Here is a 25,240-nt window from a genome sequence, read left to right as displayed (position 1 = left end):
TTCTTAATGCTTTGCCAGGCGTTTACAGCCGCAGCCTTCAGGTCTTGCTTGTTTGTGGGTCTTTCCATCTTAAGTCTGGATTTGAGCAAGTGAAATGCATGCTCAATTGGGTTAAGATCTGGTGATTGACTTGGCCATTGCAGAATATTCCACTTTTTTGCACTCATGAACTCCTGGGTAGCTTTGGCTGTATGCTTGGGGTCATTGTCCATCTGTACTATGAAGCGCCGTCCAATCAACTTTGCGGCATTTGGCTGAATCTGGGCTGAAAGTATATCCCGGTACACTTCAGAATTCATCCGGCTACTCTTGTCTGCTGTTATGTCATCAATAAACACAAGTGACCCAGTGCCATTGAAAGCCATGCATGCCCATGCCATCACGTTGCCTCCACCATGTTTTACAGAGGATGTGGTGTGCCTTGGATCATGTGCCGTTCCCTTTCTTCTCCAAACTTTTTTCTTCCCATCATTCTGGTACAGGTTGATCTTGGTCTCATCTGTCCATAGAATACTTTTCCAGAACTGAGCTGGCTTCATGAGGTGTTTTTCAGCAAATTTAACTCTGGCCTGTCTATTTTTGGAATTGATGAATGGTTTGCATCTAGATGTGAACCCTTTGTATTTACTTTCATGGAGTCTTCTCTTTACTGTTGACTTAGAGACAGATACACCTACTTCACTGAGAGTGTTCTGGACTTCAGTTGATGTTGTGAACAGGTTCTTCTTCACCAAAGAAAGTATGCAGCGATCATCCACCACTGTTGTCATCCGTGGACGCCCAGGCCTTTTTGAGTTCCCAAGCTCACCAGTCAATTCTTTTTTTCTCGGAATGTACCCGACTGTTGATTTTGCTACTCCAAGCATGTCTGCTATCTCTCTGATGGATTTTTTCTTTTTTTTTCAGCCTCAGGATGTTCTGCTTCACCTCAATTGAGAGTTCCTTAGACCGCATGTTATCTGGTCACAGCAACAGCTTCCAAATGCAAAACCACACACCTGTAATCAACCCCAGACCTTTTAACTACTTCATTGATTAAAGGTTAACGAGGGAGACGCCTTCAGAGTTAATTGCAGCCCTTAGAGTCCCTTGTCCAATTTCTTTTGGTCCCTTGAAAAAGAGGAGGCTATGCATTACAGAGCTATGATTCCTAAACCCTTTCTCCGATTTGGATGTGAAAACTCTCATATTGCAGCTGGGAGTGTGCACTTTCAGCCCATATTATATATATAATTGTATTTCTGAACATGTTTTTGTAAACAGCTAAAATAACAAAACTTGTGTCACTGTTCAAATATTTCTGGACCTAACTGTATATATATTTTTTCTTTAGGCAGTACTATTATCTTATTCTACTGTGATTCCACTGCCCTCTTATTCCTACCTCCTTTCAGGCATTTATATCTTCTTTATATGGGCAAGTGAATTTAAAAACCTCACTTTAATATGTTTTTCTGCCTAAAAAAATCCACTTTGGCAATATTTGTCATAATATGTATGTGCCAGCTTTAATATTTTTTACATCGATGGGGAAGTGCAATAATTGTTCACTATTTTGAGGTTTTACAAACCACTGCTTTGTCTTTTCAACCTTCTCCTTTGGACTGCATAACATTTTCCCTTGTGGAAATGCAATATATATGTTCTTTCAGGAGTTTTTTCTTGCTTTTAGCAAAGTGAAACATTTGTGGTTTACCGTGATACACACATACATTTAGCGAAGTGGTTTATGGAAGGATTGTTTATTGGCAAAAATCCCCTATTTATTCTATATTCTCCAAAAAAATGTTTTTTTAAAAAAAGATGTGTTTTTTGAATGTTCACTAGTTGCGTGCTCCTGACCTAATTGGTATTGATCAAAGTGCATATGTGGAAAAATTAACACCAAACAAAGAGTCAGATGTGAAATCTCTCCTTGATCAGAGATTGGCCCAAGAGAGGTTTATTTCAACTGAGCCTGTTGTGAATACATTTGGACTAGGTTCCAGTTTGGGGCTCCCTATTGTGGTCAGTGCTGGTAGTGAAGTTTTCTTGCTGAATGGAAACCATACAGCTGGAGATGATTGGCAATCAGGTTGCTCTGACTGGGCCTATATAACTGAGTAGTGTTCTCTTGTTCCTGTCCGGTGCTTAATGTTGTTTCCTGCTAAGGACATTCTGAAGCCAGCCCTTCCTTCTGTGTCTACCAGAACTCCTTTCAGATAAGTTTGGTCTTTGTACCTCTGCTGGTGGTTTCCACCTTCTTGTTGTTTTTCTGTTTCGGTACTGAGGCTTATTTCCTATTTTGCCTGTGTAGAGTTCTGGGTGGAGTTGGATCATTCCTTGCTGGGAACGTCTGTGTACCTTGCTCCATATTCTGCTATGTATTTTGTTTTGTCATGCTTAGTACTAATTTCAGTCCCTCCACTATATTAGTATTTTGTTTGGATCCCAGTAACACCTGAGTACTGATATAGTGGGGGAGAGTTTGTGTGGGCTCAGTGTTTTTCCATATCATATCATATCAGGCGTGTTGGTTATTTTTCTAGGGTATTGCAGGGCTGCAGACAGTGCTCTCTTCTGTCCTTTCCTATTTAGATAGTTTGGGCCTCATCTTTGCTGAATCTGTTTTCAACCTGTGTATTGTGTTTTCCTACATCACCATAATCTTTATATGTGGGGGGCTATCTATCTTTGGGGACTGCCCCGAGGCAGATTAACCTTTCCTGTATTTCTCTCTGTAGGAATAATTAGTTCTCCAGCTGTGTCGAGGCGACCAGGTCATCGTAGGCACATCCCGCGGCTACTTCTAGTTGTGTGTTAGTTTTAGGTCTGCAGTTCACTGACATTCCAACCACTCTGGTAACATTCTGGGTTTCCTAGTTTTTTGTCCTTTTTCTGATCCTCCTCGGTCACTGAATCATAACATAAGCCACTGCTTATGTAAGCTAGGAAAAGGGGTGTGGTCGGCTCTACAGAGGGCGTGCTCGGACGTCTCCATTGGTCAGTGGGTTGGTCAATGGGTTAGTCCATGGGCTGATCTGTGGGCCGGTCAGTGGGTTGGTCCTTGGGGTCATCAATGGGGTGGTCCATGAGGTCATCATTGGGTGGTCCATGAGGTCATCAGTGGGTTGGTCCTCTGGTTTGGCCAATGGATCTTTTCCTTATATGGTGATTGTACTTATATCTGGACATTCCTTGCATACCAGGACAGGGTGTGGAGAACAGGAAATGGCGGTGATCTTAAATGTGTGTCACACAATGATATATCTGAACTGATTATGTAATGTGAAATAATACATTTCATCGGTGATTTCCCACAACCTATTATGTCTCGAGGTTAATTAAGTATTTGATCCAATGGCTCTCAACAAAACATCTATTGAAAGGTGAGAGAATGGATCACAGAATAAGTAAAGATTTCTTATAGAGGCATTGACGCACTCAAAAATAATATATATGCAGAAAATAATAAACTGGTATACCAGACAAGTGAGCATATGCAGATCCAGTGTGGAAAATGTCTCCCAAGGTAGAATGTGAGTCACAGCCTGGAGGAATATACAGAGGAGGTTGGTAACCCACGCGTATCGCCACCTGCAGTGTGGCTTTACTCAAGGGTGAGTGTGTAACTGATAATCAGAAAGTGGTACAATATATACAACCAAATAATAACTTTGCCAGGTGTGAGGTGCAGGCACAGGTACTTCTTTATCAGCATTCGGAACCAGTGGATCTCGCATGTGTAGGTCAGTGGTGTATATAGTAAGTCACCATAGTGCAATGTGGCTGCGCAAACCCATTCTTATAAATGGATCATATAGTAAAGGGTGCGATTGCTAGCGATGTCAAGCGCGATAGCTCTCGCCCCGTCACTCGTGCGACATTTGGTGCTCGCTGCCGTACCAAACATTATCGCTATGGCAGCGTCACACACACAGCGATGTCGCTGTGACCGCCGAACAATCCCTCCCTCAAGGGGGAGAGGCGTTTGGCACCATAGCGACATCACTGCGGCGTCACTAAGCGGCCGGCCAATAGAAGCGGAGGGGCGGAGATGAGCGGGACGTAACATCCCGCCCACCTCCTTCCTTCCGCATTGCCGGTGGACGCAGGTAAGCTGTGTTCGTCATTCCCGCAGTGTCACACATAGCGATGTGTGCTGCCTCGGGAACGACGAACAACCGGCGCGCAGAAGGAGGAACGACTTTATGAAAATGAACGACGTGTCAACGAGCAACGATAAGGTGAGTATTTTTGCTCGTTCACAGTCGTTCGTAGCTGTCACACGCTACAATATCTCTAACGATGCCGGATGTGTGTCATGGAATCCGTGACCCTGACGACATATCGCCTGATATACCGTAGCGTGTGATGCCGCCCTTACTCTACAGTTGAGCAGATCAAACATGGGTGAAGCAGATCTTAGCCATGCAAGTATCACACTGCCAATTAGGGCATACTGCGCAAGCACAGCAGTCAGAATGACAGGTTAAAGCTGTGTAGGCGTAAAAGTATCTTGTGAAGTACCTTGGGTACATAAAGCCATGTAAAGCAGCAATGACATATTGTAACAGCATATATTAACCAATGTCTTGGAGTCAAAATATACCCACACCGATAAGCATATTAATGGTTAAAAGTACACAATATAAGTGCACAGAGTAATACAAGCGGCGATAGTATATTGTGGCTAACCAGCATATTAACGGCGATGAGTTTACTGTAATTAGGCTACTTAATGAGGAATAGAAATAAAGCGCAATAAGATACCAATATACAGTTGAAACCAGAAGCTTACATACACTAGCTAAAAGGACACCTATTCATGTTTTTTCTCACTATCTGACATGAGATCAGAATAAATCTTTCCTGTTTTAGTTAAATGCCAGAGTAAAGAGAGAGAGAGAGAGAGAGAGAATGTTTTAAGGCATTTTTATTACTTTCAAGAAAGTAAAAAGTTTGCATACACTAAGGGCACTATGCCTTTAAACAATATGGGACAGCCCATAAGATGATGTCATGTCTTTGGAAGCTTTTGATAGGTTTATTGGCAACATCTGAGTTAGAGACACACCTTTGGATGTATTTTAATGAAATAAAATCCTGAAACACACTGCTTCTTTGTGTAGCATCATGGGGAAGTCGAAAGAAATCAGCCAAGATCTCAGGAAGAGAATTGTGGACTTGCACAAGTCTTATTCCCATGCAGTGTTCATCTATACCTCTTTTGTCCTCAAAATCCATTTTGTCCAAGTTAAAGTTGTTTTTTTGCCTCTTACTGTGTCTTTATCAAAATTATCTATGATCTCTTTCAAATGTTTGTGAAATGGCAAAACAATTGTTTCCTGATTAAATTCTTTCAATTTAGACTCCTTATCCTTCATATTGGTTTTTAATTTGTTTAAAAGTGCTCGATCATGTACAATAAGCATATTGGTAATTATTGAGTAACATTTGAGGAGGCCTGATCTCCAAGACTGTATGAAAACTGGGTCTACTTCTTGGAGGGAAAAATCTGTTCCGTTAAGCCTCTCTGGACTATATTGAACTTAAAGGGAACCTGTCAGGTCCAATATGCACCCAGAACCACGAGCAGTTCTGGGTGCATTTTGCTAATCCCGACCTAACCATCCCTTTATACACTAGCATAGATAAAGAGATCTTTAGAAAAAGTATTTCTAAAGATCCTTTATGATATGCTAATATGCCAGGGACTGGTCACAATGGCGTTAGTTCTTGCATATATTCTGCCGTCTTAGCATGTTTGCACACCCACAGAGGCGTGCTCACATGCTATTCAATGCCCATTGCCTCACGCCACCAGCGGTGACGTGCGTTCCTGTGTCCGTTGTCACCTTGTCAGAGTGCTGGGCTTAGGGTCAGTGCGCATGATCAGAATTGGGACGTTTTACATGTCAGGTGTCAATTTTTGCAGCCCTGATGGCAACTTAAAATGATACAATATTTGTTCCGTTCAATGTCTTTAATAAACAATATTAATTTCTTAATCTAACAATGAGCTGTTTCTATCTCTCTTGTTGCAGCTGAGTAAACACTGTAGCTGATCCGTAACTTTCATTCCCAGTATCCTCATTGGAATCCAAACTGGTAACATTTTTTCTCCTTTTCGGCAAGTAGTACTTTGGAACAGTCTTCTGTTGCTTGTTTCAAGATTCTCAGTAAAAGGCTTACACCCAGACCATTGGGCTCTTTGGTGTCATACTATCCTGTTGGGAATCAAAGTAAAAGATATTAGACTAAATACAGGAACAGTTCCTTGACCAACTGCAGAACAAAATCATACTAGATAAGAAAGCATGAAATGAAATTAAGGTGTAAGTTACTTTATAAAACCAGGTGTAAAAAACATCATCTTAGGTTAAAGCATATGTGCCACTAGATTTCACAGTAGAAACTCCATACCTACATACACACAATCTAAATAGATCTGATGAGTATGATGTACTTACTTTAAAAATCTGTGTCGGAATGGCCATTTAATTTTTTTCATATACTTCAGAAGGTTTAAATGCCTTCTCCACTCACCTAACCTGATTCACAGCTCCTCAGTGTCTCCCCTGCTGCTGAGATCTCACACAGCTCAGAATAAGCTGCAGCTTTCAGTCAGGATGGGTGGGTGGATACTGAATACTCTCCGACTTGTGAGCACTTTCACTCTTTAACTAGACTCATCAAATTCTAATTTTAATATGTGGACAATGTAGTAATGTGCCCCAAGCTTTTTCCCATCCTGTAGTAACATGCCCCATCCTGGTCCCCTTCCTGTAGTAATGCTCCCATCCTTGTCCTCATCCTGTAGTATTGTGCCCATCCTGGTCCCCATCCTCTAGTAATGTGTCCATATTTGTCCCCATGCTGTAGTAATGTGTCCATTCTTGTCTCCTTGTAGTAATGTGCCCACCCTTGTGCCTTGAAGTAATGTGCCTATTCTTGTCCCCTTCTAGTAATGTACCCATCCTGGTCTCCTTGTAGTAATGCCCCATCCTATACTATTGTGCCCATCCTTGTATCCTTGTAGTAATGTCCCATCCAGTAGTATTGTGCCCATCCTGGTCTTCTTGTAGTAATGTCCCCATCCTGTAGTATTGTGCCCATTTTGGTCTCCTTGTAGTAATGTCCCCATCCTGCAGTATTGTGCCCATCCTGGTTTCCTTGTAGTAATCTCTCCATCCTGTAATAATTTCCCTTTCCATTCCTCATATACACATAAAAAAAGATTCTGCTCACCTGTCCTCTGTTCCCTTGATGTCCTTTTTCCGCGTCTTGCAGCTTGCAGGGCCGTGGATCCCGTGACAATTGTGGCTGATGCCCACAATAGGCAGCTCTTTATTTCATTTGAATTAACTGCTGGCTCTGCGCTGAGCTCTCTGCAGCCCCAATCCAACGGTAGCCGCTGGCCAGAGTCCAGCACATGACGTCATATCACTATGTCAGCTGTGGCCAACCTGTGATTGGCCGGCGGCTGCCTTGGGTATGATTCTGCAGAGCTCTATGCGCAGTGCGCGGCGCCAGCAGTTCACTGAAATTAAATAAAGCCCTGACTACTGCAGCCCGCAGCACCGTCAGTGATCGTCACGGGGTCCACGAGCCTGCGGGCCCGCAAGAAGAAGCCCGAGCGAGGGGCCGCATTTGACCCGAGGGGCCGCATGTTTGAGACCTCTGCCTTAAATACAAGTAAACCTATACATGTTATCTATGAACTCGTACTGATGTGAACCATCATACTGACTTGTCAGTTTTACAATATAGTAAACACTGTGAATAAAAAAACCAAACTATTGTGCAATTGCACTTTTTTGTGCAATTTCACTGCACTTGGATTTTTGTTTTCCAGTACACTCTATGGTAAAACTAATGATTTCATTCAAAAGTACAACTTGTTCTGCAAAAAATAAGCCCTCATATGTCAAGATTGATGAAAAAATAAAATGTATGGCTCTCAGAAAAAGGGGAGGAAAAACCAAAAATGAAAAATGGAAAATCATCTGGGGTAAAGGCGTTATGTCATAATAGATGTGATAATTAGATATTAATTTTTTATCTTAAAGTCGAATTTCACTTCATATTAATTCAGCAAAATGGCAGCTGATTGGCTGAAATTTTCCTGAATTGTAAAGGGTCACGAAATAGGTTAAAAAAAAGAATACTCACCTGTCTACCACCATAGTCCACTGTCCTGACCTCCACTCCATTTGTCTCTATTTTCCTCTGACACATCTTCAGCATCTTCATTCTTTCTGTTGGCTTTTTGGGACTAAATAGGCCTTTGATGTCACCACACACATCATGATGTCATGACATGCGCTGCCCTAGGTGCTGACTAGGCTAAGCCAAAGCCTATTGTGATGAGCCTCATATTATCAGAGCTCTACTTGGCCCCAGAAGCCCTGGTGAAGAGTGAAGAAGACGCAAGAAAGAAGAGAAAAGAAAGAGGCTGGAAGAAATGGAGGACGAAAATATAGTCTTTGTCATAACAGGATAGAGGTTTTCATTTTTCTTTTACTTTTAACCCTATGCCTATTATGCTCTGAGGTCTATGCTGGAACATATAACTTGCAACAGATAACTTTGAAGCAAATCGAATTTCGTTATCAAATTTGAGCCAGCCGCTGAATTTCAATATCAGTCGACTAATCAAGAGAAATTGGGCAAATCTTTTTGTAAGCCCATGCTGGACCAGACCTCCTCCCACCTGCCGGCACCCCCAGACCTCCTCTGATTAGTAGGCATGGTGCAACATCATGCGTGTGTTACATTGCAACGATGACATGACATGACATCAAACCTTCGATTAGAAGAGGCGCTTGGGATCCGAGAGGTACGAGAAGCTTTGCAAGGCTATGTTCGCACGTACCTGCTGAAATTTCTGCAGCGATTTGACAGCACATGTGCGCTTCAAATCGCTGCAGAAACACTGCGTAATGGATGCAGTGTTTCAGCAGAATGCCGAATTCATGTGCTTGGGATGCTGCCCCCACCATAGACAGAGTGGGAGCTGCATCCATAGTGCACGGAATAATTGACATGCTGCTTTTATGAACGCACGGATTTGGGTCAAAATTTTGGCACCTAAATCGCTGCATTCAAAAAAGCGACGTGGGCACGTATCATGCACAATCTACATAGATTGTGCAGGGGACGCAGGACGCATGCATTTATGCTGCAGAGCAATACGCAGCGTAAATGCATGCAATTACGCAACGTGCGCACGAGCCCCAACACTTAGGTCTGGCAGCAAGAGACTACCGACATGGCTTCTCGACCGGAGGTAGTGCATATTCTTTTTTGCTCAACTCTGCCCATTACTAGTCATAATGCTAAACTACATTTTAAACACTTTATGGTACAATTTTAAGTCAATGTGAACCTACACATTTTTTTATCTTATGTGATTGATAATATTCCATTTAAAAAAGTGGCAACTTCCAAGCACAACGTGCCTGAAGAATGCACCGGTCACTTTTTTAAGCTGCTTCATGGGTTCCTGAAGTGTGGTAAGTGAAAGAAAAGAAAAGTATATCCAGAATATTATGTTGGGAGTCCCAGAAGGCTGATCTGATGGAGCGACTGGATATGAGAAAGGCCCTGCGAGGCCGAAACGTCTACCTATTGTAGTCGCCAAAAATAAACTCACACTGATTTTTGCAAATCTTTAACTCTGTCTCATTGATATAGAGAAGAGAGTACAGTGTTATCTTCCATACAAAAATATTCCAAGGCTCTGTGCGCACGCTGTCTTTTTGCCATGTTTTTTGGAGCGGTTTGTTGCCCAAAACTGCATGTCTTTCCTTCTCCCTGCAAAGTCTATGAGATTTCAGAAATGCTGTGCGCACGTTGCTTGTTTTTCCTTGAAGTTTTTGGTGCACAAAAAAACCTGCAACATGTCAGTTCTTTGTGCATTTTTGTTCTGCACTTTTTAGCCCATCCAGCCATTTACTTCCCAAAGAAAAACTGCATGGGACAAAAATGCTCAAAAAGCGCTCAAAAAACGTTTTTTTGTTGCGTTTTTCTGCAAAAAGGTGCAGTTTTTTTGTGAACAAATTTTCTACAGCGTGCGCACATACTCTAGGAGTCGACAAAGAAAATGCTTCAGAAAAAAAGTTGCCTTTTTTTCAGAATTGTCTACTGTTTCAATCAACTTTTAAAGGAAACCTGTCCCCAGGTTTTTCCCCTATAAGCTAAAGCCACCAAAAGTGAGCCCTTACATACAGCATTCCAGAATACTGTATACAAGAGCAGAGGTTGCTCTGTATAACATAAAAAAAACCCTTAGGGGTACTTTGCACACAGAGATAAATCTGCGGCAGATCTGTGGTTGCAGTGAAATTGTGGACAATCAGTGCCAGGTTTGTGGCTGTGTACAAATGGAATAATATGTCCACAATTTCACTGCAACCACAGATCTGCCAAAGATTTATCTGTGTGTGCAAAGTAGCCCTTAATAATACTCACCTAGTCCGATGGGTGCCACTGATCTTGGTCCGGCGCCTCCTCCATCTTGCCCTACCCCATGTGAATGATGCGTCCTGTGCCATTCTCAGAGAGGCTTCATTGCTCTCCTGCACATGCGCACTTTGATCTGCCTGGCTAAGGGCAAATCAAAGTACTGTAGTGCGCATGTGCGGGCGGTATTTGACCTTTTCTCTTGCCTGTGTGTGCCACCCCCACGCCAGCAGTCGGGCTCCTCGGATCCGGATCCGCAGTGTGGCTCGAGGGATTTTCCGGACCCGGGGGCTGCGCGGACACTTCAAATGAAAGGGGACGTATATGTACGGGTGTTGCTGTAAGCTCTTCGTGACGCCACCCATGGTGTGTGGTGAGATGTGGCACCACCGCTGCTGTTGGGGAGCACCCGGGGGCGATGGGATAGCAGCTGGATATTAACCCCTCAGCGGGTAGGGATGGATGCCCCGCGGCCCAGTGTCTCTGTGCGGAGGATGGTGGTGTGTCGCCCTGGGCAAGCCAGGGGACACAGGTCACACACCACCACACCCTACATCCCAGTTAGGAACACCACAGCTAACCAGAAATCCTTGTTGCCTTCCTCCAGAGGCTGATGATTCACACCAGGGGGTGGGCCAGGTGGTTGGCTCCGCCCACCGAGGAGGTCACAGCTCTGGAGGCGGGAAAAACCAGGCAGAAAGCTCAGGGAGGAGTAGGAGTGAGGAGCTAAGTGGAGGAGTAAACAAGTAGTGAAAGTAGAAAAGTAGTAAAGGAGGAAAGCAAGTGAGGTGACAGGAAAGGAAGAAAGCCTGAAGGGTCCAGCTTTGTGTAGGACCAGGTCAGCAAGGTCAGCAACGGCGGTGACTGTCTGGAGGGGGACCGTTTGGAAGTTCCTGGAAGGACCCCGTTGGCTGTGTGCCCGGCGGTCTGGAGCAGTGTTCCGAAGGACAGTCAGCACCAGGGCAGGGGCCTCTCGGACCCCGGCAAGGCTTGGAGTCGCCATAATTTGCCGAATCCGTCAGTGAAGGGGACGTAGATCCCCCAACAACCAAGTCCCGATTGAAGGCAACAGCCCAGCCAGTGTAGAAGAGACACCGCCACCACCAAGGCACCAGTTTCTTAGGGCCAGCGCCTGCGGGCAAAGAGTAGAGCTCCCCCGGTCCAGCTTGAAGCCGGGGAGCGGGTTACCGGTGGGGACCCATCGCAACCAACAAGTACACCAAGGTGCAAGGAAAAGGGACATCACCGTCACCTACTGGGAGAGCAAGTGCAGCCGTCCGTGGGACCGTCTATCCAGCCGTTTGGTTTACCGTAAAAACTGTGTCACGTCTCAGGCTGAGTGAGTACCACAGTGCCGCAAGGCACAGCGCTGCCCCCGCGTCCCTGCGCCCACCAGGCCCTGCACCTCCATCCCCATCACCGGGTCCCGGGATCACCAACCCCTACCCACGGAGGGGCAACACAACACCTGGCTGCTCCGCATCACCATCCCCGGGAGCCCCGTATAGAGCAGCGGTGGTGAAATCACCACAACCGTGGGTGGCGTCACGGACAATAATCATCCCCACACCCAACAACTCCCTTTCACTCATGGGCGAGGAGTGCCGCTCGAGGAACCCCCGGGATCCGGCCCACCGCTCGAGCCACCACTGAGCAGCAGCCGCCGGACCCGAGCAGAAGGGGTGAGCGTAGTGTGCTGACACCCTCCTCCCTGCCCGCGACAACTTGGCGTCACGAACAGGATCTTACCGGCAGAAAAATTTCAGAAGCCGCCATCTTTGGCGCGAAAAGTTCCCGCTCGAGCGTCTTCTCGAGCAGTAGAGGCGCGAAGGCCAAAACTCCTCCCCGAGAGAGGAGGGGCCGGAAAGAGCTAAGGGGGACGGAAACAAGATGTCTGCGCCCGACGGAGCCGCTGGAGGAGCGGTGGTCGCAACCGCAGCGGCACCCGCGGATGGGAATGGGCCTGCCCAGGTCCCGGCCGTACCGGCGGGAGGTGCCGCGGCCCCCGCGCTTGCTCAGGTCATGCCGTTTTCCTTGCCCTATGCGCCCGGAGCTGCCTGGCTACCGCAGTATGACGGGAAACCGGATGCCCTACAGGCTTTCCGGAAAAAGCTTAACCCGTTGCTTGAGCTGTACCCCCTGACTGATAAGCAACGTGCAGCGATAGTGCTAGGCCAGTTAACCGGTGCGGTGGAGCAGGAAGCGGAGACCTGGGCCGAGGGGGACCGGCTCTCTGTAGCCACCATCTTTGAGAAGCTACAGACTGCCTTCGAGACCCGGACTGAAGCTGAGCTGAGGATGCAGTTTTACCAGTGCCGGCAACGAGCTGGGGATAGCATTCGGGACTATGCTCTACGTCTGCAGACCGCCCTCCACACGCTGAAGCGGGTGAACCCTATTAATAAGGCGGATAGCAACAAGATGTTAGTGGAGCAATTTGCGCAGGGGATGAGGTCCCCTGAGGATCGTAAACAACTCCGGCTGTGGGCCCTGGAACACCCTGATGTGGACTTTGCTGTGTTAAAGGAGCGGGCTATCAAAGCACTACAGCCCCCAGCTGCCGAAGTTCTGGAGCCCGTCCCGTGGCCCGTCGAGACAGCTCCCGTTGTGGCGGCCTCAGCCAAACCAACCTCCCTAATACCTGCAGCCCCGAGCAGCACAGTAGAAGAGCTGGCAGCCCAGGTCCGTCGCATGGACGGAGACCTTGCCAAAATCCTTGCTGCACTGCAACCTCTGACCAGATCTCAGCCTCCAGTGCAGATACAGCTTGCTGACAGTCCCGAAGATGTTCCCTGGATGCAGCGGAGAGGTGCTAACAACCCGCGGAGCAGACCTCCAATCTGCTACAAGTGCCGTAAGCCGGGCCATTACTACCGACAGTGCCCGTTAAACGAGCAACCCCTGGGGCCCCGGGCCAATCCTCAGGAGTAGAACATCGTGGCCCCCCGGACTGGCGAGACCGATATATCGGGGCCCGCCCTATCATCCCCGTGGCTGTGGACGGCATACCAGTGATGGCTCTCTTGGACACTGGATCACAGGTAACTACCATACCGTACACGTTGTATCAGCGGTATTGGGCCATAGATGAGCTGGCGCCTCCAGACAATAGTATAACTTTGATTGCCGCTAATGGACTTCCATTGACCCAGGTGGGGTATAAACAAGTGGCTATGACAGTGGGGCAAGCTGAACTGCAACACCAGGGTATGATTGTGATCATGAATGAACCCAGTGATCATAACCCGAAAATAGTGCTGGGAACCAATGTGATGGAACACTGCATGGCTGATGTGTTGACCCTATTGCAACAGCTAGCCGCCACAGCGGCGGGGAGCCGGCAGAGGGCTGTGCAGCGTGAGATCTGCGCCCTGATGTACCGCCAGCATGTAAGCTCAACAGGAGGGGAGATTGGTGGAGTGAGAGTGATGGATGTTGCTCCATTGACTGTGCCCCCTAGGAGTGAGATGATGATCTGGTGTAGGGCAGCAGTAGGGCCTCAGGGGCGTGATTACCCTGCGATGATGGAGCCCATGCCTTCCGAGCACTGGCCCACTGTAATGGCCGCCCGAGGGGTGGTGGATGTGAAGAAAGGGAGAGTGCCTGTGAGAGTGTTGAACTGTGGGGAGGAAGAAGTCAGGCTCCCCCGGTATGCCACCATTGCCAAGCTGCTCACCCTGGATCCTCACACTATCCATGAAGCCAGTCCATCCACACTCCCACCTACCACCAGCACTTCCCCACCCCAGGGGGACACAAAGGAGTGGCACCAACAGCTACATGTAGGCACTGATGATACCCCTCCACATCACAGGGCAGGGGTACACAGGGTGGTGCAGGAGTACGAACAGGTTTTCAGTAAGCACCCCCTAGACTTTGGGCAGATCAAGGGGGTCCAACACCACATTCCCACAGGTGAACATCCCCCTATCAAAGAGAGGTATAGACCTATTCCCCCTGCACATTACCAGTGTGCCAAGGATATGTTGAGGAATATGAAGGAGGCAGGGGTTATTCGGGACAGCTGTAGTCCCTGGGCCGCTCCGTTGGTACTGGTCAAGAAGAAGGATGGTACCATGCGGATGTGTGTGGACTACCGGAAGATCAACCAGATAACCCATAAAGATGCCTATCCATTACCTCGTATTGAAGAGTCTTTGGCTGCACTGAGAACTGCAAACTACTTCTCGACCCTTGACCTCACCAGCGGATACTGGCAAGTGGCCGTGGCCCCAGAGGACCGAGAGAAGACCGCCTTCACCACCCTGATGGGGCTCTGCGAATTCAATAGCATGCCGTTTGGGCTGTGCAATGCCCCCGGGACCTTCCAACGGTTGATGGAGTGCTGTCTGGGACATTTAAACTTCGAGACCGTCCTGCTGTATTTGGATGATGTGATTGTTTATTCTCAGACGTATGAAGCCCATCTGGAGCACCTGGCCGAGGTGTTCGCGTCCCTTGCCAAGTACGGGATGAAGTTGAAGCCCTCAAAATGCCACCTGCTGAAACCCAGGGTGCAGTATCTAGGGCATGTGGTGAGTGCGGATGGTGTCGCCCCCGACCCTGAGAAGATTACTGCCACCCAGAGCTGGCCGAGACCAACTACAGTGAGGGAAGTAAGTTAGTTTCTGGGTCTGGTGGGGTACTATCGGCGCTTTATAAAGGGGTACACGAAGATGGCTGCCCCCATGCAAGATCTCCTCGTGGGACAGACCAAAGGTGGTAGACCCATTGGAGCCCCACTGTCGTGGGAGGACAAGCATGAGGAGTCCTTTTGCCAGTTGAAGGCGGCCTTGACCGGAGAAGAGGTCCTGGCGTACCCTGACTATGGGCGCCCGTTCATCCTCCACATGGACGCCAGTAACGTGGGGCTAGGAGCGGTCCTATCCCAGGTCCAGGATGGAAAGGAGAAGGTGATTGCCTACGCTAGCCGAAAACTCCGGACGACCGAAAGGAACCCTGAGAACTATAGCTCCTTCAAGCTCGAGCTATTGGCGTTGGTGTGGGCTATTACGGAGCGGTTCCGCCACTACTTGGCGGCAGCAACATTCACCGCGTTTACGGACAACAATCCGCTGACTAACCTGAACACGGCCAAGTTGGGCGCGCTGGAGCAGCGATGGGTAGCCCGGCTAGCCAACTATGATTTCACCATAAAGTACCGAGCTGGTCGTGTCAACATAAATGCTGATGCACTCTCCCGGATGCCCCATTTGTCAGAAGAGGGGTGCGAGGATGACGACCTCGAGGAGATCGAGTTGCCTGCGTTTCACCAGCCGCCTAGTGAGAGGGTACAAGTATGTCAGCAAAGGGTGGATCTGGACCCGCGGCCCAGTCAAGAGTGGCAGGACGCCCAGGACCAAGCGCCGGCTGTCCGTCTTGTCAAGACTCTGGTGGAACAAGGTGCTATGGGAATAGACCCTGCCGCTCCAGCCGAAGCCCAACGCTTGTGGAAAGAGCGGAAACGGCTTTACCTACACCAAGGGAGGCTGTACCGTGAGTTGATCAACCCGAAAACCCATGAGAAAATATGCCAGTTGGTCGCTCCTCAAGCTGATGTCGCTACTGTCCTGCGGGCATACAATGATGGTGCTGGCCACTTCGGGTGGAAGAAGCTGGAGATGCTGTTAAGGGAGCGGTTCTATTGGAGTGGGATGCGTGAATCGGTGGAAGCCTGGTGCCGAGAGTGCGGTCCTTGTACGCTGAGGAGAAAGGACGAGACTAGCCAGAGGGCACCGTTACATCCCATAGTCACCCATCATCCGCTGGAGCTGGTCGCCCTAGACCATGTCAAGCTCACCCCTAGCCGAAGTGGGTACACCTACGCATTGACCATGATAGACCACTACTCAAGATTTATGGTGGTAGTCCCCGTTAAGGACCTGACTGGTCGAACCGCTGCTCGAGCGTTCCAGGCTTATTTTTGCCGACCCCATGGGTACCCCGAGAAGGTGCTGACTGACCAAGGCCCGGCTTTTGAAGCAGAGGTGTTTCACGAATTCTGCCAGTTGTACGGCTGCAAGAAGATCCAGACCACTCCGTACCACGCCCAAACCAACGGCATGTGCGAGAAAATGAACCACTTGGTCCTGGGGCTCCTCAAGACGCTACCGCTAGAAGAACGGAACATGTGGCCGGAAAAGTTACCCGACTTGGTCGACATGTACAATAATATCCCGTCTAGCTCGACGAAGTGCACCCCAGCGTATCTGATGAGGGCTCGTCCTGGCCGCCTGCCGGTGGATCTGGAGATGGGGTTGGAAGCCCCGGAAGCACTCCCTTCAACGGCGGAGTGGGAAAGTCGGAGGAGGGCACAGTACCGGCAAATCCAGGAGTATGTGGAGAAAAACCTCAGTCGAAGTCGAGAACAGCAAGAGCACCGGTTCAATCAGAAGGCGCCCGCAGGTCCTTTCCAGCCAGGAGACGTGGTGCTGAAACGGAAGAGAAAAGCCCACAAGCTGGATGATCAGTGGGAACAAGTCCCTTACGTCATACAACCCACAGAATGGGGAGATGGAAAGACCTACCAGATCAGTCGTGACCAAGGGGGCACCCTGGCCACAGTTTTTCGGGACCATCTAAAAAAATGCCCCCAGCGTTGAAGGCAGAGGCTGACGTACCGGTTCCTCTACCAGTGGAGAAGGCAGCAGAGGTAATCCACACTGTAATGGGTGACTTCTCAGCAAACTGGCCTACACAGAACGGCGCGGTGATTCTTCCAGTGATACTGTTCCCACAACCCGTGGATGAAGAAGTAGTGGAAGCGGTTACCCGTGAGCCAGAACCAGTGCCAGTGCCCAGGGATGAACCTGTACCCAGCCCCCCTACACCTCCGCCTGCTCCACACTATAGCAGGGAGGAGGAACCGATTGTTCCCTCTACCCCACTGTCTAGCCACACTGACACCGGGCCCCGAAGGTCCACCCGTTCCAACCTAGGTAGACCCCCACTTAGGTACAGGGAGACCGTTCTATGAGTAAAAGGGGTCCGCAAATTTAAAGGAGTGTTTTGTTGTTTGAAAAGTTTAAAAGGTTTGAAAGAATGATAAGAAGATGACCGAGTACATTACCTGATTACCGTGATTTGCAACCGGCTGGAGCCGGCACCGTTGTCCCCGTGGGGACCGTTTAAAAGTTTTGCATGGGAACTATCCATGGACAAGCCCGTGAACTTGGAGGGCAACCACAAACGTTAGTGGCTTGTAAATATGTTGTTTACCGTTACCGTTTTCCGCAATGCCGCCTCCGGAGAGGCAGGTTGGAGGGAGGGCCCTGAGCAGAGCAGGCTAGGGCCCAGCCACCAAAGGAACCGGTGGCTACCCTCTGGAGGGCAAGTACAGATCCCGCTCGGGTACCGTGTGCTGGACTGTGGGTCAAGGGGTGCTGCCTGGGTTTTAGGGGCAGCATCAGGGCCAGGTTGCTTGGGTGGGAGAGAGCGGAAAGCGTAACCGTAAACCGTTTGCAACGTTAAAAGAAATTTGCCTCCCGTCTTGGGAAGAGTTATTATTAAAAATGTAAATATGTTATATCATTATGTTATCTTTTTCAGAAAAATAAAACCGGTGTTGGACGGCAGCCTGCGGACGGTCTGCATTTTGCTAAGGGGGAATGTGTCGCCCTGGGCAAGCCAGGGGACACAGGTCACACACCACCACACCCTACATCCCAGTTAGGAACACCACAGCTAACCAGAAATCCTTGTTGCCTTCCTCCAGAGGCTGATGATTCACACCAGGGGGTGGACCAGGCGGTTGGCTCCGCCCACCGAGGAGGTCACAGCTCTGGAGGCGGGAAAAACCAGGCAGAAAGCTCAGGGAGGAGTAGGAGTGAGGAGCTAAGTGGAGGAGTAAACAAGTAGTGAAAGTAGAAAAGTAGTAAAGGAGGAAAGCAAGTGAGGTGACAGGAAAGAAAGAAAGCCTGAAGGGTCCAGCTTTGTGTAGGACCAGGTCAGCAAGGTCAGCAACGGCGGTGACTGTCTGGAGGGGGACCGTTTGGAAGTTCCTGGAAGGACCCCGTTGGCTGTGTGCCCAGCGGTCTGGAGCAGTGTTCCGAAGGACAGTCAGCACCAGGGCAGGGGCCTCTCGGACCCCGGCAAGGCTTGGAGTCGCCATAATTTGCCGAATCCGTCAGTGAAGGGGACGTAGATCCCCCAACAACCAAGTCCCGATTGAAGGCAACAGCCCAGCCAGTGTAGAAGAGACACCGCCACCGCCAAGGCACCAGTTTCTTAGGGCCAGCGCCTGCGGGCAAAGAGTAGAGCTCCCCCGGTCCAGCTTGAAGCTGGGGAGCAGGTTACCGGTGGGGACCCATCGCAACCAACAAGTACACCAAGGTGCAAGGAAAAGGGACATCACCGTCACCTACTGGGAGAGCAAGTGCAGCTGTCCATGGGACCGTCTATCCAGCCGTTTGGTTTACCGTAAAAACTGTGTCACGTCTCAGGCTGAGTGAGTACCACAGTGCCGCAAGGCACAGCGCTGCCCCTGCGTCCCTGCGCCCACCAGGCCCTGCACCTCCATCCCCATCACCGGGTCCCGGGATCACCAACCCCTACCCACGGAGGGGCAACACAACACCTGTCTGCTCCGCATCACCATCCCCGGGAGCCCCGTATAGAGCAGCGGTGGTGAAATCACCACAACCGTGGGTGGCGTCACGGACAATAATCATCCCCACACCCAACAACTCCCTTTCACTCACGGGCGAGGAGTGCCGCTCGAGGAACCCCCGGGATCCGGCCCACCGCTCGAGCCACCACTGAGCAGCAGCCGCCAGACCCGAGCAGAAGGGGTGAGCGTAGTGTGCTGACACCCTCCTCCCCGCCCGCGACAGTGGCAGCAGGGGCTGGCGTGCCCTGTCGGACCGGGGTAGGTTAGTGTACTCACAGTCAAAGAAATCACACAAGTCTTGTGGTAAACCAAGGTGCCAGTGGCGGGCCGCCGCGGCCGGGTGTATTCTGGTACCTCACCTGGGGTGATGGTGTGTGTCACTTTCCTCTGCACGGTTTTTAGTTCTCTTTGGACTTATTGGTATAGAACACGAGAGTCCGCTCCCAGAACTACGGGTGGGAGCCTTGCCCGCAGACGCTGACCCATGGGATCTAAAGGGGCCCTGGCGGATGCCCTATCCCCCACTGTGGGCTGCTGGTCTGCTCTTTTGGGACTTTGGGTGGGACAGGACCTATAATCCTGTCCTCAACTGGTGAATTAACAAAGCCGGTGGTTCTGGTCCTTGCTTCAGGGTCCAGGTACCCCCTCTGTGCACGGTTTCCGGATCGGTTCTCCGGTGTCGGTACCGGTGGGCTACTACCCTGTCCCGGTCCACCTCGGATCTCCGGCAGCCGTCTTCCCGTCTCCTGACAGACACGAACCACCGTCTGCCACCTAGCCAGCACGCCGGGGCTCCAACCCCGACGCCTTTCCTCTCTGGCTTCCACCTGACCTTCACTTTCTCCTCTCCTCTCCTGCTCAGCACTCTACTCTACTCCAACTGAACTCAACTCTGAACTGAACTTCCACTACACTTTTCCCGCCCCGTGATCTCTAGACCCCTAGGTGGGCGTTTTCCTTCTGCCTGGTCCTGCCCACTGGTGTGCCTTTCCTACCCTGGGGGGGTGACTAGGGTTTTGTCGGCTTGGTGTAACCCTGTGAGGGAAGGTGTAATGTGGGGGTATACTTGGTGTGTGACACCTGGCAGCGCCAGGGCGTTACATGTGCATTACAGTACTTTGCACTGCCCTCAGACAATCAGATCAAAGTGCGCTTGTGCAGGAGCATAATAGCGACTTCTTTGTGAATTACACAGGACGTGTCATACACACGGGGCTGGGCAGGAGGACGGTGATTGCACAACATGGAGGAAGCCCCGGACCGAAACCAGCGACGCCCATCAGACCGGATCACCCCCCTAGGTATTATAAAGGTGTTTTTTACATTATACAGAGTGGCCAGGACACATATACAGCATTCTGGAATGCAGTATATAAGGACTCACTGCTGGCCACAGCTCCATAAGGGAAAAACCTGGTGACAGGTTCCCTTTAAATTGGTATCTACATGTGAGGATTGCTACAGGATTTGCTGTATAAGGTCACAATCTATTATTGCATTTTTTGCACCTAATTTTGTCTAGTTTCTCCTGTTTTAAAACAAGTTTTTGTTTTGCACTAAATTTTTCTTTTAAATTGTGTCTATTTTGAAGGCTTTTTTCATTCATTCCTCTCTCTAAATGTTTTTTTTGTAATCCAGATGTTTGCAGCCAATTCACTATTTGAACTTTTTAACAAAGTCCCATTTTTTTTTTTTTTAGCAAATGTACTCAAGTCCTTACCCTAAAGTAAGGTTTTACATGCCAAAAATATTTACTTCAATGTTAGCGTTGTGCACAAAATTTTAAAGGTTAACACCACTTTTTGCTCTAAAGGGGCAGATAAAAAGTAGGAGACAAATATAAAGCGTATATCATGAACTTGCGTGTAGCATTTGAAGAATTTGGCATTAAAATGACAATGAATACGACAAAATAATAAAGAACAGTGACATTATGAATTAGGGCCTTACACTCTCCTAAGCATATAAAATACATTACAATTGTTAATTCCTTAATTTCAAATAGGAACAAGATACACTAGTATGTAATAAATGCACATGCTAAACAGTGTTAGGAAAATATAAGCACAATTATGTTTATTAATGACAAATTATTAATTTGTAGACAAAACCAGACATGATTTTAAAAAAAAAAAAAAAAGTTTAAAAAGTAGTGATGAGCGAGCATGCTTGTCACTACTCGGTACTCGCACGAGTATCGCTGTACTCGGGCTGCTCGGCGGGGACCGAGTAATCTCGCGATACTCGTGCTGTACTCGTGGTCTTCATTTCTGCATGTTGGCGCTCTTTTGAGAGCCAGCCCTCATGCAGGGTTTGGCTGGCAGACCACTGCAATGCCACAGCCCTAAGTTGTGGAATTGCAGTGATTGGCCGGCCTGCACAGCGTGACCGAGCCTTTATATCGGCCGGCGCGCTGTGCTCTGCTCACAGCTATTCAGACAGTCAGTGTAGGGAGAGTGTCGCTGATTCAGGGAAAGCTTTGCGGCCCTTTATAGCTTTTTCAGTTGCAGGGCTGCAAACAGTGTGACCAAAAGTCCTTCTCAGGACTATTCTAGTTGTATACAGGCAGGCAGGGTATAGCCAGGTCGGAGTACAGTAGCAGAGTCCTTCTCAGGACTACTGTTGCTATATACAGGCAGGGTATAGCCAGGTCTGAATACAGGCTAGTGACCAAAAGAGTCCTTGTCAGGACTATTGTACCAGTATACAGGCAGGCAGGCAGGCAGGGTAGTGGTGACCGTATACCAGCCTTCATCATATCTGGGGCTGGTGTACACAGTGTAAAACAGTCCAGATAGTGTCTGACTTGTCTGTAATTGTCGCTCCCCAAAAAAACCTGTTAGGTTATTATTGCGTCCGTGCTTAGTTTTTAAAACCGCACGTGTGTGCCTGTTGGTGGCAGCGTACAGGTGCACTTGTGTGCAATTTCCACACACTTTGATATAACGCACAAGTAGTGAATATACACGTCAGCAGTGCACAGCATTGCAAAATGCGCAAGGGCATTGGCAAGGAACAAGGAAGTGGACGTGATGGTGGTGCAGGCAGAGGCCGAGGTCGTGGGCAAGCTCTAATTTCGCCACAACAAAGGGCCACATCTAGTCGCTCGCACGTCCTGTCCCAAATTCTTGGGGACCGCAGCAGTACACCGCTCTTGAACCAAGACCAGTGTCAACAGGTTGTTAGTTGGATAGCAGATAATGCTTCCAGTCAGATTGGCACCACCACAAACACTCTGTCTTCCACACGGTCAAGTGTCAGTAGCCGTGATACTGCACCGCACATTTCTGAACCTGATCCTCCTTCCTACCACCAGGCTGAGTACACGTCCTCCTCGGACATTAATGATCCCACACTTGGACACTCGGAAGAGCTGTTCACGTTTCCATTCACACATTCTGGCCTCTCGCCAGCTCATATTGAAGTGGGTCATGAGGAGATCGTCTGTACAGATGGCCAAATATTTGAGCAGCCACGTTCTCACGAAGTTGGCAACGTGTCTCAACAAGTGGTGGACGATGATGAGACACAATTGTCAGCAAGTCAGGAGGAGGAGCAGGGTGCGGAAGAGGAAGACGACGTGGTGGATGATCCAGTAACTGACCCAACCTGGCAGGAGGATATGCAGAGCGAGGACAGCAGTGCACAGGGGGAGGGAGGGGTAGCATCACAACAGGCAGTAAGAAGCAGGGTGGTGGCCCCAGGCAGAAGTCAGGCAACCGTTCCCCGGAACAACACGACGACACAAGGTGCCTGTACAAATGTTAGGTCTTCCCGAGTCTGGCAGTTTTTTAAGTTGGATCCAGATGATTCAAAAAAGGCCATTTGCAACACCTGCCGTGCCAGCATCAGCAGGGGTACCAAAACTAGCAGCCTGACCACCACCAGCATGATCAGGCACATGTCAGCCAAGCACCCGACTTTGTGGGAAGTACAACAGAGTCGAGGAGCAGTGCTTGCTGATGTCACTGCTACGTCTTCGCTGGTTGTGCATGCGAGCCAATCCTCTGTCCATGCTGCCTGCGAACAAGCCTCCTCCACTCCTGCACCTGCAGTTGCCTACGCAGAAAGAACACCATCATCAAGCACGTCCTTGTCCCAGCGCAGCGTTCAGTTATCCATTCAGCAAACCTTTGAACGCAGGCGCAAATACACTGCCAACACCCCACATGCCACAGTTCTAAATGCTAACATTTCGCGACTGCTTGCGCTGGAAATGTTGCCTTTTAGGCTGGTGGAGACTGAAGCATTCCGTGACCTGATGGCGGCAGCTGTCCCACGTTACTCGGTCCCCAGCCGCCACTATTTCTCCCGGTGTGCCGTCCCCGCGTTGCATAACCACGTGTCACAAAACATCACACGTGCCCTGAACAACGCTGTTTCACCCAAGGTCCACCTAACCACAGACACGTGGACAAGTGCTTGTGGGCAAGGCCGCTACATCTCGTTGACGGCACACTGGGTTAATATTGTGGAAGCTGGGACCCAGTCTGAGCGAGGGACGGAACACGTCCTTCCCACACCAAGGTTTGCAGGCCCTACCTCAGTCAGTGTTTCACCCACACTCTACAGCTCCGGAATGTCATGCTCTTCAGCCTCCTCCTCCTCCTGCGCATCCTCATCCACTGTGCCCTCCACACCAGTCACAAGCTGGAAGCACTGCAGCACTGCCTCGGCGAAGCGGCAACAGGCTGTGCTGAAGCTAATCTGCATAGGTGACAAACCCCACAATGCAGAAGAGCTGTGGACAGCTCTGAAACAGCAGGCAGATCACTGGCTCACACCTCTGAACCTAAAGCCAGGAAAGGTCGTGTGTGACAATGGCCGGAACCTGGTGGCGGCTTTGAGGCGAGGCCAGCTGACACATGTTCCATGCGTGGCCCATGTGCTCAACCTCGTGGTTCAGCGGTTTATAAAGTCATACCCAGAGCTGTCTGATCTACTGGTAAAAGTTCGCCGCCTGTCTGCACATTTTCGAAAGTCACCTACTGCTTCAGCCGGCCTTGCCGGCTTTCAGCGCCGTTTGCATCTTCCGGCTCACAGACTGGTGTGTGATGTCCCCACGCGTTGGAATTCAACTCTGCACATGTTGGTCAGGATATGTGAGCAGAAGAGGGCAGTTGTTGAGTACCTGCATCACCTAAGCCGTCGGGAAATGGGTCAAACTCCACACATAACACCTGAGGAGTGGAGATGGATGTCAGACCTATGTACCATCCTCCAAAACTTTGAGGACTCCACCAAGATGGTGAGTGGTGATGACGCCATTATTAGCGTCACCATACCGCTACTCTGCCTTCTAAAACGGTCTCTGCTGAAAAACAAACATGATGCATTGCAGGCGGAGCGCGATGAGTTGCAGCAAGAAACAGTAGTGGGTGTGGGTGATAACACACAGCCCAGCCTCGTCTCATCACAACGTGCAGTGGAGGACTATGACGAGGAGGAGGATGAAGACATGGAGCAACTCTCCGGCCAAATTGAGGATATGACATGCACACCAGTCATATCCTCGGTTCAGCGTGGCTGGCCAGAGGACAGGGTAGATGAGGAGGAGGAGGAGGAGGAGGAGGAGGAGGACAGCATGTTCAGTCATCTTGTTGGTCAGGCTACTGAAGTCCTGGCTGTTAAGAGTCTGGCGCACATGGCTGACTTTATGGTAAGCTGCCTGTCTCGTGACCCTCGCGTTAAGAACATCTTGGCCGACAATCATTACTGGTTGGTAACACTGTTAGACCCACGCTACAAGGAGAACTTTTTGTCTCTTATTCCCGTGGAGGAGAGGTCAACCAAAATGCAGCAGTTTCGGAAGGCCATACTCACGGAAGTAGGCAAAGCATTCCCCTCACAAAACGCTAGCGGCATAGGTCATGAATCAGTGGACAACCGAGGCGTACAGCCGAGAGAGGCACAAGTCCAATCCGCCAGAGGTAGGGGAACAGTCTTTAAGATGTGGGACAGTTTTCTCAGCCCCTCACGTACCACAGCCCCTGAGGTGCGGGGTAGTGCCACAAGAAATCCTAAGTTTGCCCAGATGCTGAAGGAGTACCTTGCAGATCGAACAACAGTACTCCGACATTCCTCTGTGCCTTACAATTATTGGGTATCCAAGCTGGACACGTGGCATGAATTGGCTCTCTACGCCTTGGAAGTCCTGGCCTGCCCTGCTGCTAGCGTTTTGTCAGA

The 25,240-nt window shown here is 49.4% G+C and overlaps 1 protein-coding gene across 2 annotated transcripts in view; it reads right to left on the bottom strand.

The window, feature by feature from the left end:
- Positions 1-4,944: 4,944 nt before the first annotated feature.
- Positions 4,945-25,240, bottom strand: part of LOC142290511 (solute carrier family 26 member 10-like) — a 159,720-nt gene continuing 139,424 nt past the window's right edge. For both annotated transcript variants that reach the window (XM_075334471.1, XM_075334472.1), the window contains one exon: positions 4,945-6,209. In XM_075334471.1, the coding sequence (XP_075190586.1) occupies positions 6,171-6,209 (39 nt within the window). In that variant the 3' untranslated portion in view covers positions 4,945-6,170. The remainder of the gene's footprint in view (positions 6,210-25,240) is intronic.

This window comes from Anomaloglossus baeobatrachus, chromosome 2 (assembly GCF_048569485.1).
Source record: "Anomaloglossus baeobatrachus isolate aAnoBae1 chromosome 2, aAnoBae1.hap1, whole genome shotgun sequence".
In the NCBI taxonomy this organism is placed as follows: Eukaryota; Metazoa; Chordata; class Amphibia; order Anura; family Aromobatidae; genus Anomaloglossus; species Anomaloglossus baeobatrachus.
Note: the sequence above shows the minus strand (reverse complement) of the source record. Positions and strands in the feature narration are given on the sequence as shown.